This window comes from Oryctolagus cuniculus, chromosome 16 (assembly GCF_964237555.1).
Source record: "Oryctolagus cuniculus chromosome 16, mOryCun1.1, whole genome shotgun sequence".
Taxonomy (NCBI): Eukaryota; Metazoa; Chordata; class Mammalia; order Lagomorpha; family Leporidae; genus Oryctolagus; species Oryctolagus cuniculus.
Window position 1 is genome coordinate 60,818,273 of NC_091447.1, and position 14,930 is coordinate 60,833,202.

The window sequence follows — 14,930 nt, forward strand, 5'->3', positions numbered from 1 at the left end:
GCAGTGGGGACTTGAACTGGTGTTTGGTATAGGATGCTGGTGGATAAGGGGCTGCACCACAGTGCTGGCCCCAACGCCTCTCCACACCAACCTGGACCCCTCCCCTCAAGGAAAAGCCTTTTCCTGGCACCCAGCACTTGGAACAATGTTTATTTGTTTGAAAGGCAGAAAGACAGAATGAGTGAGATCTTCCATTCACTGGTTCACTCCCCAAATGCCCACCATAGGCAGGGCTGGGCCAGGCTGAAGCCAGGAGCCAGGAGCTCCATCTGGGTCTCCCGTGTAGGTGACAGGGGCCCAGGCACTTGAGCCCTCACTGCTGCCTCCCAGGGAATGCATCATCAGGGAGCTGGATTGGAAGCAGAGCTCATGTCCTCCAAATTGGGAGGCAGACATCCCAAGTGGCCTCCATGCCCGCCCAAAACTAACTTCCTTCCTTCTTAACGCTGAATTTTATTCCATTGCACGCAGCCACCACTTTCTGTTGTCCATTCATTCACCTGCTGATGGGCGCTTTCACTTTTGAGTAATTATGAATAAGGCCTCTATGCAAATAGTGTGCACAAGGGGGAAGTTCTGCACTGACATCTGTTGAAGTCATCTCTCTACAGATTTTTGGAGATCCCCTTGGAATCTTGGGTTTTGTAAACCGAGAGCTCAAATTTTCGAAAGTCAGGATTCCTTTCTCTGCCACAGTATCCTCCACCTGAGGTTACTTTTATCAAAGTCATCGTGAATCATCTTCATTTTTTTTTAAGTAAAAACTAGATTTCCCAGAAGGTTAAGAAGAAAGTAAAGAGGGGCTGGTGCTGCAGCGTAGCGGGTAAAGCTGTTGCCTGCAGTGCCAGCATCCCATATGGGTGCCGGTTCAAGTCCCAGCTATTCCACATCCAATCCAGCTCTCTGCTGTGGCCTGGGAAAGCAGAAGATGGCTCAAGTGCTTGGGAGACCTGGAAGAAGCTCCTAGCTCCCGGCTTTGTATTGGCCCAGCTCTGGCTGTTGCAACTGTTTGGGGAGTGAACCAGTGGATGGAAGAGCTCTCTCTCTTTCTGCCTCTGGCTCTCTGTAACTCTTTCAAATAAATAAATAAATATTTTAAAAAATTCCCAATGTGTCATAAAGTATTATTATTAAAAAAATCAAGAGAAGAGAAGAGAGAGTTCTCATATATTTGGCAGAGTTTGAGTGCTGGTTCACTGCCTCCCCATCACCACATTCCTAGGATGCAACTCAGCCCTCCGTGGGACAGTGTTAAGGGGTGGGAGCCTTTGGGGGCTTCTCTCACGGGTGGCGTGAGTGTCCTGAGAGGCTCATGGGAACAGGTGTTTAGCTCAGCAGTGAAGGTGCCCACGTGCCACATCAGAGGCCCACCTCTGGCTCCTGAGGCCAGCTCCCTGCTGATGCACACCTGGGAGGCAGCAGTGATGGCTCAGGTCCTTGGGTCCCTGTCAACCACGTGGGAGATGTGGTTGGAGCTCCCTGATCCTGGCTGCAGCCCGGTCCCGCTCCAGCTACTGCAGGCATTTGAGAAGTAAACCAGCAAATGGGCAGTCACTCTGGCTGTCTCTGACTCTGTGCCCTTCAAATAAATTAAAAAAAAAAAAAAAGGCTTGGGAGAACTCGCTTGCCTCTAGGGCCAGTGAGGACCCAGCTTTGCCTGCTGGGGCCTTGACCTTGGGGTTGGACTTGTGGGAAATGTCCAAGTCCCTGTGTAAACCCCCCTGGATGTCGCTTTGTTGCGGACTCCAGAACCACTAAGACACCTTGCACTTGGCAACATTTGTTGCAACTCACACACCCAAACCAATGCACTGTTGCTACTTCAAGTCCATCATTTATTTACAGGGGACTGCCATGACATTTTACCGGCACATCTCTTCAGGTCCTGGGACACTTCCTTCAATTTCCCTCTTGATGCCCTGGTCAAGTTCCAGGAGGACTGTCCAGAGATTTTGCATCTTCTCCTTGGGCCTCCTCATCCATCCAGGAGAACACAGAAACAGCAACCCAGGAACAGGGGTCAGGGGTGCACCCACTGGATGCCAAAGAAGGTCTCGTCAGCATTTTGGGAGGGCATCAGGGGCAGGGTGAGGTTGGTGCACAGCACGTCTCCGCGGGCCAGGGGTGTCAGGCGCTGGGAGGTGACGGTGCAGCCCTGGTGGAAGTGGAGGCGTAGGAGGCTGATGCTGTGGGTGGCTGGGGAGCAGATGCCGATGGCCAGGGTGGCACCGTGGGGCCACGTGGTGCCCATGGAAGAGCAGTTGGCCAGCGTGGCCTGGATGTGCAGCCTGTAGATGCCGTCCCGGTGGACACGCAGCTGCCCCTTGTCCAGGTCTGGTCCATGCAGGAAGGAGCGGCCCAGAGCCGGGCCTGCCTGCCAGTGCAGTCTGGGGTCCTGCCGAGGACCTGGGGGTGGCAGGTAGGGGGGTGGGAGGAGAGAGGGTTAGGGCCACGACCAGTGAAGGATGGGGGTCAGGGACATAGGATGTAGGGAGAGGGAGTTGGAGGGGCAGGGAGAGAGGGAGGAAGAGGAGGAGGGGGAGAGAGAAACCAGGAGATGGACAGAGAAAGACACACAGAGAGACAGACAGAGGCAGAGACTAGGTGGGGCGAACACCTATTGTTTTGTGGCCCAGCGTCTGTATGGGGTTAACCTCTCCACACCAGACCAGAGCTCTGTGGTTCCTGACGGTGGAGGTTTCCAGTCCTCCACCTCCCCCCAGTTCCGCAAAGTAATCGATCTTGAACATCTGCCTGCTGTAACGGCCCCCTGAGGCCACCCCACTGAGGGACAGCCAGCCACAGCCGGCACCGCCCCATCCCAGACCCCGGGTTCCATGGGCATTGCAGAGGGGCCATTGTGACTCCCTCCCAGCCCCAGCGAGTCCCACGGGACCCTCACCTGCCCCCTCTATACCTCATTAGAGCCCCAAGGACACCCAGATCCATTCCCCACCTGCTGGTGCCCCAGACAACCCCCTCCTCAGGGGCCCTGCAAGGTGGTGCCCTCCTCTCTCTGGGGTCTGAGTCCTAAATGGCTCTGTCCATCTCCTGGACTTTGCTGGGAGGCCTCCCCTGGGTCCCAGGTGACCACCACACCAAACGCACCCCCCCCCCCCGGTCCAGGCCAGGGCTCAGTTGCAGGTGGGATAAACTGGGCGTGGTAGGAGGAGCTACAGGGCATCTGCTCTCTGGGAGTAGTCAGCTCCAGGCCCTTGTGAGGGTCACGCCTGGCTTCGGGGCAGATCCAGGGTGCAGACGCATCCAGTGCACAGCACAGTGTCAGCATCCGTGCCTCCATCCCCGGGGTACCATCGGGCACGACTGGGTTTATAGCCACACAGAGCTTCTCAAGAAGAGGGAGGGAGATAAGAGAGAGATAGAGAGATGAGGAGACAGACAGGGAGATAAGGAGACAGAGAAGAAAGATAGCGATACAGAGACAGAGAGATGGAGACAGACAAAGAGACAGAGACAGGCAGGGAAAGAGACGCTCACCAAGAATCAGAGCCCAAAATGCCAAAGAGAAGGAACCAAAGACCCATTGGTTGCAAGCTGAATGGAACCCAGCACCCAAACCCCCAGACCTCACCTCTGAGGCTGTAACCACCCAGAAGCGGAAGAGGAGCAGAGAGAGGCGGGAAGGGCCCTGCCCTCCCGCAGGCAGCCATCGGCTGGAGCCCTCCCAGGGAGGTCCCCAGGGGTCCCCTTGACATGGGCCCTGCCCTTCCTCCCCTCCACCTTCCTCCGCCTGGACCCTCCCAGCTTGGCCATGCCTACGGTTTGCGTCTCCCCACAGCACAGGGTAAGCTCAGGTTTTTGGCCATCTTGTTCACTCCAGGGGCACCCAGAACCTTGCCTGCCCACGGGTGTTGGACACAGTGGTTAAGATCCCGGGCAGCCTGGCTGGAGTCCCCGGCTCCTCTGCTCCCGATGCCAGCTCCTAATGAGCACCCTGGGGGGCAGCAGTGATGGCTCAAGTGCTTGGGCCCCTGCCAGCCACGTGGGAGACCCGGATGGGGCTCCCGGCTTCCCTCAGCCCCAGTTGTTGTGGGCATTTGGAGTGTGAACCAGCAGATGGAAGATCCCTCTGCCTTTCAATAAAAAATAAATAAAAACGTACTGCGAGGAACTGAATACGCAGGGGAAGACGCCCAGGCACACACCTGCCCCATCCCTCCGTCCGTCCGTGTCTCTCTCTCTCTCTGTCTCTCCTTTGGGCGCTAACGCAAGCCCTCTCACCTGTCCCCGCACGTCGGCGCGCGCGCACTCACTGCGCACACCTGCCCCGCGTTACCTGAGTGATTCAGCTGCAGCTCCGCGATGTCCCCCTGGGGGAGATAAACAAAACACAGAGACTAGAAGACGTCAGCCCGGGGGCCTGGGGCGTCCCCTCCCCCCCTCGCCCCCGCGCCCCCAAGCCGGCATCTCCTCCGGGACCCCTCAGAGAGAGAGAGAGAGAGAGAGAGGCGGTCCAGGGGAGCGCCAGGACCAGAGCTTCCTGGTTTTCCTGGAAGTCACCGCGCGCGCGAGCGCACGGCGGGCACCTCTGCGCGGTCCCCAAGGCGGAACTTCCCGCGCCTCTGGGTACCGCGCTGCCAGCCCCGTGAAGCCCCCAGCGGCCTCGAGACAGCCTCGCCGAGGAGGGGCGAGGAGGCCCGGAGCGCACAGCGCCTCGCGGCAGTCCGACCTGCCTCTCTCTCTCCCCGACCCCATCCTCAACCCCTCCGCGTTCACCCATCTCACCCCCGCTCCTTGGCCCGCGTGCGCCCCGGCGCACGGCCTCTCCCGCTCGCCGCCGGCCCCTCTGCCCCGCGCGCGTCCGCTCCGTGACTCACCGCAGGTGGTTCGAGCTGCGGCTGCCGGTGCTGCTGCTGCTGCCGCGCGAGCCGCTGGCTACAGACAAGGCAGTGGATGGCGACGCCGGCGAGCGCCAGCAGCAGCGCGGCGCGCAACACGGACGCCCAGGGCAGGCGCGGCAAGACGCAGCCGGTGCTCTCCTCCGCCATCGCGGCCCGCGGCCCGCGCTGCATAGGCGGCGCGGGCGGCGGCCGGGAGAGAGGAAAGCTACAGCCCCTCCGGACGCCGGCTGGGTTTTGCTTGCCTCGACCTGCCTGCCCGGGGGCCGACCCGCCCTCTCTGGGGATGTCCGGCCGGGGTGGGGAGAGACTTGAGCTATTGGCGGCAGGGTAGGGAAATCCCCACCCCGCTGCTGCCGTCCCCCACCGCCCTGCTGAGTCCGGGAGGGGCCCCTCAGGCGGGGGACGTCCAGCCTTCCTGTTCGCACCCTCCCCCTGCTGGGGCTCATGCATTCATTCAACAAACCATCCCTGGGTGGGTGGGGGGTATTGCACTGGGCACCAGCCAGGGATTGGGAGTGGGGCTCCAGGTACCTCTGTTTCTCTCTTTCTTTCTTTTTACAGATTTATTTATTTATTTGGAAGGCAGAGTTATAGAGAGGCAGAGGCGGGGGGGGGGGGCGGCGGGGAGGACAGAGATTTTCCATCCACTGATTCACTCCCCAGATGGCTGCCACGGCTGGAGCTGGTCTGATCCGAAGCCAGGAGCTTCTTCCAGGTCTCCCATGTGGGTGCAGGGGCCCAAGCACTTGGGCCATCTTCTACTGCTTTCCCAGGTGCATCAGCAGGGAGCTGGATCAGAAGTGGAGCGGCCGGGACATGAACCGGCGTCCATAGGGGATGCCGGCAACTGCAGGTGGCAGCTTTACCTGCTATGCCACAGCGCCGGCCCCTCTGTTTCTAACTTAGCTGGCGGTCCGGTGGGGCCAGGAGAGGAGAAAAGGAGCCATGAGTGGTCACTTACCGGCCTGACCCTGGCACCTTGTGGTCCTGGAGACCACTTGTTCTCCAAGGCTGTCCCCGTGGAGCAGTGTCCTCCCTCACGTCCCTGCCCAGCAGGGCCCTCAGAAGACCTTTGCAATCTGCAGTGAGGTTCAGAGGCAGTACCTGGGCCTAGGTGATTGAGGCGCAATTACTACAAGAGGAAGGAACAAGGACTTAGCGCCCCATACCGGAGGGCTGGATTCTATCCTGGCTCTGCCTCCTGATGCCAGCATTCCTGCTACTGTGCCCACGGGAGGCAGTAGTGAGGGCTCAAGACTTGTGCACCTGCTACCCCCGTGGGAGACCCGGAGGGAGCTCCTGGCCCCTGGCTTCCGCCTGGCCCAGCCCTGGCTGTCATGGGCGTTGAGGAGTGAAGCAGCTGGTAGAAGCTCTTTCTTCTGGCCTCCCTCACACGCACTGGAAGAGAGAGGGCACGGAGACACGGGGAAGGGCGCCACGTAATGGCAAAAGCAGAGGTCGGAGAGATGGATGCAGAAGACAAGGAGTTTCCAGCCTTGAGAAACTGGCAGAGGCAGAAGGGGACTCCCCTTGGAGCCTTTGGTGTCTGGGGGTGGGGTGTGGTCCAGGCGGCCTCTGGGGAACCTGGATTGCAGCACTCACCTGAGGTCAGTGGCAGATACGTTGCTGGTGACTCCATTGGTGGGACTTGTTGGGAGGACCAGCAGGTCGAAGCCACCGCCGTGAGGCTGGAGGCGGGAGAGGCTACGCACACCCTGCATGAGAAACTTGCGAGCTTTATTTTTAGAGCCTGCAATTTGAAACTTGCATTAGAAAGTGAGGGGTGACAGTCACCTGAGTGGGGTGAGGCTGGAGAGAGAGCAGGAAGTGAGTGGAAGGGGCCGGCTCTGGCCTGCTGGTTGAGCCATCAGGCCGTGGCTAGGTAGTAGCTGGGTGCCTGCCACCCATGTGGGAGACCCGGAAGACCCGGATGGAGCTCCTGGCTCTCAGCCCTGGCCATTTGGGGGAATGGACCCGAGGATGGGAGCTCTCTCTCTTTGTTTCTGTCTGCTCTCAAATAAAGTGAGGGGGGAAAAAAAAGAAGGGGTGGGGGTAGGGGAGACTTGAGAGGTTGAGTGAAAAGCTGTGGCTGATATGGGGAGCAAGGGTGGGCAGGTAAAAGAGGGAAGGGAGGGGAGGGGCCAGCAATGTGGCACAGAGGGCTAAGTTTCTGCCTGCGGCACTGGCATCCCATATGGACACTGGTCCGAGCCCCAGCTGCTCCACTTCCAATCCAGCTCTTTGCTATGGACTTGGAAAGCAGTAGAAAATGGTCCAAGTCCTTGGGCCCCTGCACCCTATGGAAGACCTAGAAGAAGCTCCTGGCTCCTGGCTTCTGTTTGGCCCAGTTCTTGCTGTTGCAGCCATTTGGGGAGCAGACCAGCAGATGGAAGATTCTCTCTCTCTCTCTCTCTCTCTCTCTCTCTCTGTGTGTGTAACTCTGACTTTCAAATAAATAAATAAATCTTAAAAAAAAGAGAGAGAGAGGGAGGGGAGTCTTGCCCAAGAGCTGCCGAGTGTGTGTTTTGCAGTGTTCCGGCATGTAAGGAAGACAACTGGTCTTGTGTGTTCACGACAGCACTGCCCACTGTAGCCAAGATGTGGAATCAACCTGGGTATCCATCAGTGGACGGCTGGATGAAGAAGCGGCTGATTCCAATGGGGTGTAAGGACATGGTGGAATACTATCCAGCCACGAAAAAGAGAGACATCCTGACACCGGTGAAATAGACAGAACTGGAGGCCTTTCAGTGAAAGAAGTGGGACACACAGAGACTCCTGCTGCATGTTCTCTCTCCTGGGCGGGAGTTACAAAAAAAAAAAAAAAACCACACACAAAAACAAAACAAAATAAAAAAAGACTTAGTCGGCCTGAACCTAGAATAGTGATGGACAGAGGCTGGGACAGTGGGGAAGGCAAGCTAGAGGAGGCGAGAGAATGGGGACAAACACAGAGAGATGGAACAGGCTCTGTGTGCCACAGCACTGTGGGTCTCATGGTAATGTGAGAACGAGTGGAATGGGGGCAGGCGTTGTGGTGCAGTATGAGAGGAAGAGGGAGAGGGAGAGGGAGAGGGAGAGGGAGAGGGAGAGGGAGAGGCAGAGGCAGAGGCAGAGGCAGAGGCAGAGGCAGAGGCAGAGGCAGAGGGAGAGGGAGAGGGGAGAAGACACTCTCCCGTTGGCTGGTTCACTCCCCAAATGATGACAACAGCCAGGGCTGGGCCAGGCTGAAGCCGGGAGCCAGGAGCTCCATCTGGGTCTCCCATGTGGGTACAGGGGCCCAGGAACTTGGGCCGTTCCTGCTCCCTCCCAGGGTGTACCTTAGCAGGATGCTGGGTTGGAAGCAGAAGCAGGACTCAAACCCAAGCCCTCTAATAAGGGATGCTGATGTCCCAAGAGCCGGCATAACCCAGTGCACCACGATGCCTACCCTGATGGAATCATTTAGTAAAACATTTTTTGTTTGCTTTTTCCATTTTATTTGAAAGGTAGAGAGACAGAGATAGACAGAGATGAAAGACAGAGACAAGGCATAGGGAGATTGTCCACTTCCCCAGGTGCCTGCATTTGGATCAGGCTTGGAGCCCCATCCGGGTCTCCCACATGGGTGGCAGGGACCCAGGTCCTTGAGCCGTCACTGCTGCCCTCCAGGGTCTGCATCGATAGGACGCTGGAATTGGGAGCAGAGCCGGGACTCGAACCCAGACCCTCCAATAGGAAACGTGAGCATCGTAGACGTCATGTTAGCCTCTGTGCTGGAAGCCCGCTCCGGCTGAAGGCATTGTGTATGTGTGGGTGGGATGTGATCTCACACATGGAGCCTGGGCTTTGAAATGAGATTCAGCCCTTTGGAGAGAGTCCCTCAAATGGTCTGTCCAGGGAGCCATGTGTGCCTCCCGTGCCGCCCAGCGTTTTACTCCAAGAGTTTTACCTCATCAGCACTCCTGCATGCGTCCCAAATGCACAGGTGCACATGTAAATTCATCACAGCGTCTTTGTGGTGATGCAAAACTGATCCCCAGAGCCGCTGGCTGTTGAAGTCACAGCCGTGCATCGGACCTGGTGGGTTTCCCCACAAAAGAGGGCCAGCTGTTGTTTTTTTGTTCTGCAGGGGAGGTGGCTCAGGAGGGGATCGAAGCCCCACATGGGACCTCAGGGAGGAGGTGCCAGGTCAAGTTCAGGCTGGTAGTGCCCGTCCCCGCCCGTGCCCAGGGCTTTCCCCGCCTGACTCATCAGGGGACTCCGGGCTCTCAGCAGTGGTCCTTCCATTGGCAGAAGGTGTGCATCTGCTGGGATCTTCTGAAACAGGGCTTCCCCACCTGCAGGCTCTGGGGCTGGAGTCGTGGGAACAGACACCCCCCTCCCCGCCACCAGCTGACTTCCCACCCCTGGGTGCTTCCCTTCTTCTAAATCCAGTGCAGAGAAGACGATAAAAGGCGTGGCCCAGCAAGAGCACCGTGGTTTGCAGAGTGTCCCTGAGGGATTCACCTGTTGACGTGACGCCCCAGTGCGAGACGTCGAGGAGACAGACACTTAATGTGACTATGCTGGTTAAAGTGGGATTAAGTCAAGCCATCAGCCTGGAGCCCCATGGTCGAATCCTAGTGTGTGTGTGTGTGTGTGTGAGAGAGAGAGAGAGAGAGAGAGAGAGAGAGAGGGAGGGAGGGAGAGAGAGGGAGAGGGAAAAGAAGAGGGAGAGGGAGAGGGAGAGGGAGAGGGAGAGGGAGAGGGAGAGGGAGAGGGAGAGGGAGAGGGAGAGGGAGAGAGGGAGAGAGGGAGAGGGAGAGGGAGAGGGAGAGGGAGAGAGAGGGAGAAATCTTCTATCTGCTAGTTCATTCCCCAAGTGGCTGCACCAACCAGGGCTGAGCCAGGAGCCAGGAGCTTCTTCTGGGTCTCCCATGTGGTTACAGGGACCCAAGCACTTGGGCCATCTTCTGCTGCTTTCCCAGGTGTGTTAGCAGGGAGCTGGATGGGAAGTGGAGCAGCCAGGACTTGAACCGGCACCCGTGTGGGATGCCGGCCCTGCAGGCGGCAGCTTACCTGTCACACCGCAGCACCCCACCCTCTGGTTTTTGCTTAGTGCTCAGTGTTATTTCAGCGTCGGCACTGGCCGGTGCTTGTGTGGTCCATTCACCTCCTCAAGGACGTCTGGGCTGCATCCAAGTCTGGGCAGAGATGAACCAGGCCTACAAGAGGAATGGTAGTGTGTGTGGTGGGTGTGTGTGCAACTCCATGGGAAAATGGCCATTGTCATCCCCCAGGCCCACGCCATGTTGCACACCGTGCCACTGGCAGGCGCAACGTCCACTAGCTGGGCACCGTCAACCCACCGTTGATTGTCAGTCATCAGTGTCATCAGTCATCTTCGTGTTGCCCATTCCAGGGGTCACTTGTGGTCATTTGAATGCACGCTGCCCTTATCATGAGTGCTGGTGGACATCTTTCCATGTGTGTATTTGCCATTAGCACATCTCACTTTGGGATGTCTCTTCAATTTTTTGGACTTTTTTTCCACTGAGGTTTGATCTTCTGAGTTGTAAGAATTCTCTGCCTATTCTGAGTAAAAATTATTTTTCTCATGCAGGATCAAAAAATATGTCTTCTTGGGGCTGGCACTGTGATGTAGCAGGTAAAACTGCCGCCTGAAGTGCTGGCATCCCAAATGGGCACCGGTTCGAATCCTGGCTGCTCCACTTCTGATCCAGCTCCCTGCTAGTGCACCTGGAAAAGCAGCAGAAGATGGCCCAAGTCCTTGGGTCCCTGCACCCACTTGGAGACCTGGAAGAAGCTCCTGGCTTCGGGTCAGCTCAGCTTTGGCTGTTGCGGCCAATTGGGGAGTGAACCAATGGATGGAAAACCTCTCTCTCTCTCTCTCTCTCTCTCTCTCTCTCTCTCTCTCTCCTTCTCTGTCTGTGTATCTCTGACTTTCAAATAAATAAATAAATATTTTTTTAAAAGCATGGGGTAGGGCTGGCGCTGTGGCGCAGCAGGTTAAAGCCAAGACCTGCAGTGCTGGCATCTCATATGGGCACCGGTTCAAGTCCCAGCCGCTCCACTTCTGATCCAGCTCTCTGCTATGGCCTGGGAAAGCAGTAGGAGATGGCCCAAGTCCTTGGGCCCCTGCACCCACGTGGGAGACCCGGAGGAGGCTGCTGGCTCCTGGCTTCAGATCAGCTCAGCTCTGGCCATTGCAGTCATTTGGGGAGTGAACCAGCAGATGGAAGACCTCTCTCTCTCTCTCTCTCTGGCTCTACCTCTCTCTCTGTAATTCTGACTTTCAAATAAATAAAATAAATCTTTTTTTTTAAAAAAAGCAGGAGGTAAAAATATGTCTCTTTTTCTCCTGTGATTGCCTTTTTGTTTTCTTGACTATATTCAGAAGAGGAAATACTTTTATTCTTTGCGAGTTTGTTTTTAAAGTATTTTTTAAGTTCTAAATTTTTGCCATTCTTCACATCTTGCCACATTCACTTTGCATGTTGACAGCATACACATACACATATATGCCACCTTTTCTTGAAACCAGGATTTCAATGACACAAAATGAGGGGCTTGTGACAAGGCTCTTGATATGGGGAAAGTATGTCGTATTGGGCTGTGATTCAGGGATGCGATATTTATAAGTGTATCCCACATGATGTGACATTCCTGTAAGTCCAGCTGGTTGCTCTTTTAAAATTATTTATTTTATTTTTATTTTATTTGGGTGGGAGAGAGAGAGAGAGAGAGAGAGATTTTCCATTTGCTGGTTCATTCCCCAAATGTCCACAATAGTCAGGGCTGGGCCAGGCTGGAACACAAAGGGCTCTCCCAGGTAGGTGGCAGGGGCCCTAGTACTTGATCAGCAGGAAGCTGGGTTGGAACAGAGGAGCCGACCCTCACACCATCTGATACGGGATGCAGGCAGTCATAACAGTGGCTTCACCACAGCAGCAAACTCCTGCTCCCCTGAATCGTGGTTCATGCTTTGAAAGTGTATTGCTTAAGAAATCCTCACCCAGTCCCACTTACAAGAGAATAAAAAAATATTTAGGAATAAATTTAATGATAGGTCTATACGCTAAAAAACATTGGTCAAGGAAATTGCACAGGAGTAGAATAGTAGAAAAGTATCCCATATTCATGGATTGGAGGGATTAGTAATGGTAAAATGCCCACATCACTCAAAGTAATCCACAGAGCCCAAGTGATCCCTGCCAAAATTCCGTTTTGGACAGAAACAGAAAAAAAAAAAACCCTCTAAATTCACCAGAAAGGATGTGAGCTACCAAAGCAGCCTTGACCATGAAAAACAAGAGTGGAGGTGTCCCACGCCTGATTTCAAGCTGTATTACCAAGCTGTAGGCATCCAAACAGCAGGGGACCAGCATAAAGCAAATGCAGAAAACAGTGGAATGGATTGAAACCCCAGAAATAAAACCCACGTACGGATAGTCAACCACTTCTCAAAAAACAAAACAAAACAAAACAAAACAAAAAAACCAGGGAGAGGGCAGATTCTTCAATAAGTGGTTCTTCCCGTAGAAGAATAATCAGAGCTTCATCTCACCCCACACATAAAACACAGAAGGAAACTGTGACGCTCGCCACTGGATTTAACACCAAAAGTGCAGGTGACAAAAGCAAAATCCAACAGGTGGGATTGCAACAAGCTAAATATGTATACACCACAAGGAAAATGATCAGAATGGGATCATTTCAATGGGAGACTTACAATCCAAATATCCAACAAGGGATTAATGTGCCAGCTGCATGAGGAACCCATACAGCGCCATCAGAACACGCCCAGATAACCCACTCGAGCCCTTCACAGGCAGTTCTCAGAAGAGATACAAGTGGTTAACAAGTAGACAAAGAGGTTCCGTTAGTCCTCAGGGAAATGCAAATGAACACCCCTGTGTCTGGTTGGGTGCAGCTGTCAGAGACAGAAGAGAGGGGGCGGCATTGCGGTGCTGCTGGTTAAGCCGCCACTTGAGGCGCCGGCGCCCAGATGGGAGCACTGCTTGTGGTCCTGGCTGCTCTGCCTCTTATCCAGCTCCCTGCTTATGCACCCTGGGAGGCAGCTGGCCCAAGTGCTCGGGTCCCTGCCCCCACGTGGGAGACCCGGATGGAGCTCCAGGCTCCCGACTTGGGTCTGGTCCAACGGTGACTGTCGAGGCCATTTGGGGGATGAGCCAGCAGGTGGGAGATTCTCTCTCATTCATTCTCTCTCTCTCTCTCTCTCTCTCCCCCTCACTTTCCTTCTTTCTCTCTCCCCCTCTCTGCCACTCTGCCTTCCAAATAAAATAAATCTTTCCAAAAAAGAAATAGATGCTAACAAAAGTCTTCCGTATGCTATGCCATGCAAGAATCTCGTGAATGGAATATTGGGTGAGATTATCACAGAAACACTATTTAAAAACAAACCAAGTCCTCTACGGTGTGAGAATTCAGAGCAGGATTTCCCTCGGAGGTGGGAGGAAACGGGTGGCACAGAGGCAAAAGGAAGGGGAGTTCCTGGATGCTGGGAACCTGGGTGAGTGCGGCTGGTGAACACTGAGTCACCGAGCACTTCTGTGAATCCTGCGTGTGTTACAGAAATCCGAGGTGGGAAGACTCCCTTTGTTCAAACAGGCACCAGAGATGGTGGAGGATCGAAGCAGTTTAGTACGCCAGGGGGCTCAGCTGGAATCATTCCCCGGGAACTGAGCGACAATCCCGCTTCTTACAATATTTATAGGTTCATCAAATTGTAGCCTACATGACTTGGGACCACACTTCCAAAGGGCGGTGGGCCTGGTATGTTTGTAAAAGAGATTTATTAGGACGGATTTATGACTGGAGCTACAGAAGAAGAACGTAGGACATCTTCCCTCCGTGGACAAGACCACAGCAGACAGCTGCTTCACTAGTGAATTGCGAGCAGCCACTTTCAAGGTCTTTCTTTGTCTCTGGTTGTGGCCAGTTGTCCTCTACACGTGGAACATTTCCGATGAAAATGTACAGAGTTCGTTCCGGGCACAGAGGACAGCACTCTGCCACTGTTGCTGCCACCTTGTGGTTTTCTGGCTCTTTTCTCTTTGCCTTAAATCCGAGTGTCTTTTATGAATATTCCAAATCAGCGAAAACCAGCGGTATCAGGCCAGCCTTTTAAAACCAGGCAAGGAGATGAAAAAGAGAGGTTTGACCCTACTGATTTTCCAGGCTGTATTATTCAAGGCTTAGCTCAAACTGGTACTGATTTGCAAGCAGTCGCTGAGTTTCTTGATGCCTCTGGAGCAAAGCTTGCTCACTGCCGATGGGCACACGCGCTCTCTCGCTCTCTGCCATTCAGGCAGCCGGTGGCAGACGATGTGACGATCTAGAGACCATGCAAGCATGCGCTCAGGTTTTGAACAAGTTAATCAGGTGCTGCAAATAACTGGAGGAAGGTTTTGAAGATGACGTAAAAACAAAAAGCTGCCTTTTTTTTTCCAATGGGTTTTTCAGTCAGAGAGGAACAAGCTGGCTCTGTTGACTGGTGTTCTGGCTAATGGGATGCTTAATGGGTCCAACCCTAAGAGCCTTTAAAATGAGAATTTGGGTCAAGAGGGGGTTCCAGTAGCTTTTGCTGCACGTATACATAAAGACGGTATCAGTGCAGTAGCCACAAGCCCTTAGAAAGTCAGCATGGACAGCAGACTGATGGAACGCCTTCCCGCCAATGAGCAAAGCGTTGAACGCATCCTAAGGTGTCTTCCTGAGGCCGGCTGCAAAGAACTTTCAGAATGCGTTCAGAATCAGCAAACCATGGGAGCTCAGAAAGCGCTCCAGAGAGAACCTCAAGAACAGGTGTCTCGTGCTGAGCCACGTAAGGACATCATTTTATAGGAGAAGAAAGAAACATCCCGGAACCAGCTGTCACTGCTCCAGTGTAATGGGCCCCCGGGGAGAGGGATGGAAAGGAGGGGCCGGTAGCAGTGCAGTGCAGCCCTCTGTTTGACGCCTGGCTTTGCTGAACATATCAGGATACCGCTATGCCAACCCTCCTTCCTTCCATGACAGCCTTCCAGAAAATACTGGTGCTTTCTTACAAAGTGGAAGTCGTGA

At 54.7% G+C, this 14,930-nt stretch overlaps 1 protein-coding gene and 1 pseudogene across 1 annotated transcript; one reads left to right on the forward strand and one right to left on the reverse strand.

Moving 5' to 3' along the window:
* Positions 1-1,820: 1,820 nt before the first annotated feature.
* Positions 1,821-5,133, reverse strand: CD70 (CD70 molecule). Its single transcript, XM_002723968.5, has 3 exons — positions 4,839-5,133; positions 4,298-4,331; positions 1,821-2,406 (listed from the first exon to the last, which is right to left on the reverse strand). Exons 1-3 carry the CDS (start codon positions 5,031-5,033, stop codon positions 2,021-2,023), a joined length of 615 nt encoding a protein of 204 aa, XP_002724014.2. The 5' UTR covers positions 5,034-5,133; the 3' UTR covers positions 1,821-2,020.
* Positions 5,134-14,017: 8,884 nt separating this feature from the next.
* Positions 14,018-14,724, forward strand: LOC100348540 (eIF5-mimic protein 2 pseudogene; annotated as a pseudogene).
* The last annotated feature ends 206 nt before the right edge of the window (positions 14,725-14,930 follow it).

Excerpts from the sequence above, each read along its gene's own strand:
- CD70 (XM_002723968.5), bottom strand. The coding sequence starts at position 5,033 with ATGCAGCGCGGGCCGCGGGCCGCGATGGCGGAGGAGAGCACCGGCTGC. Across the intron at positions 4,332-4,838 it reads CGCAGCTCGAACCACCTGCG|GGGGACATCGCGGAGCTGCA; the intron begins GTGAGTCACGGA and ends TATCTCCCCCAG. Across the intron at positions 2,407-4,297 it reads GCTGCAGCTGAATCACTCAG|GTCCTCGGCAGGACCCCAGA; the intron begins GTAACGCGGGGC and ends TGCCACCCCCAG.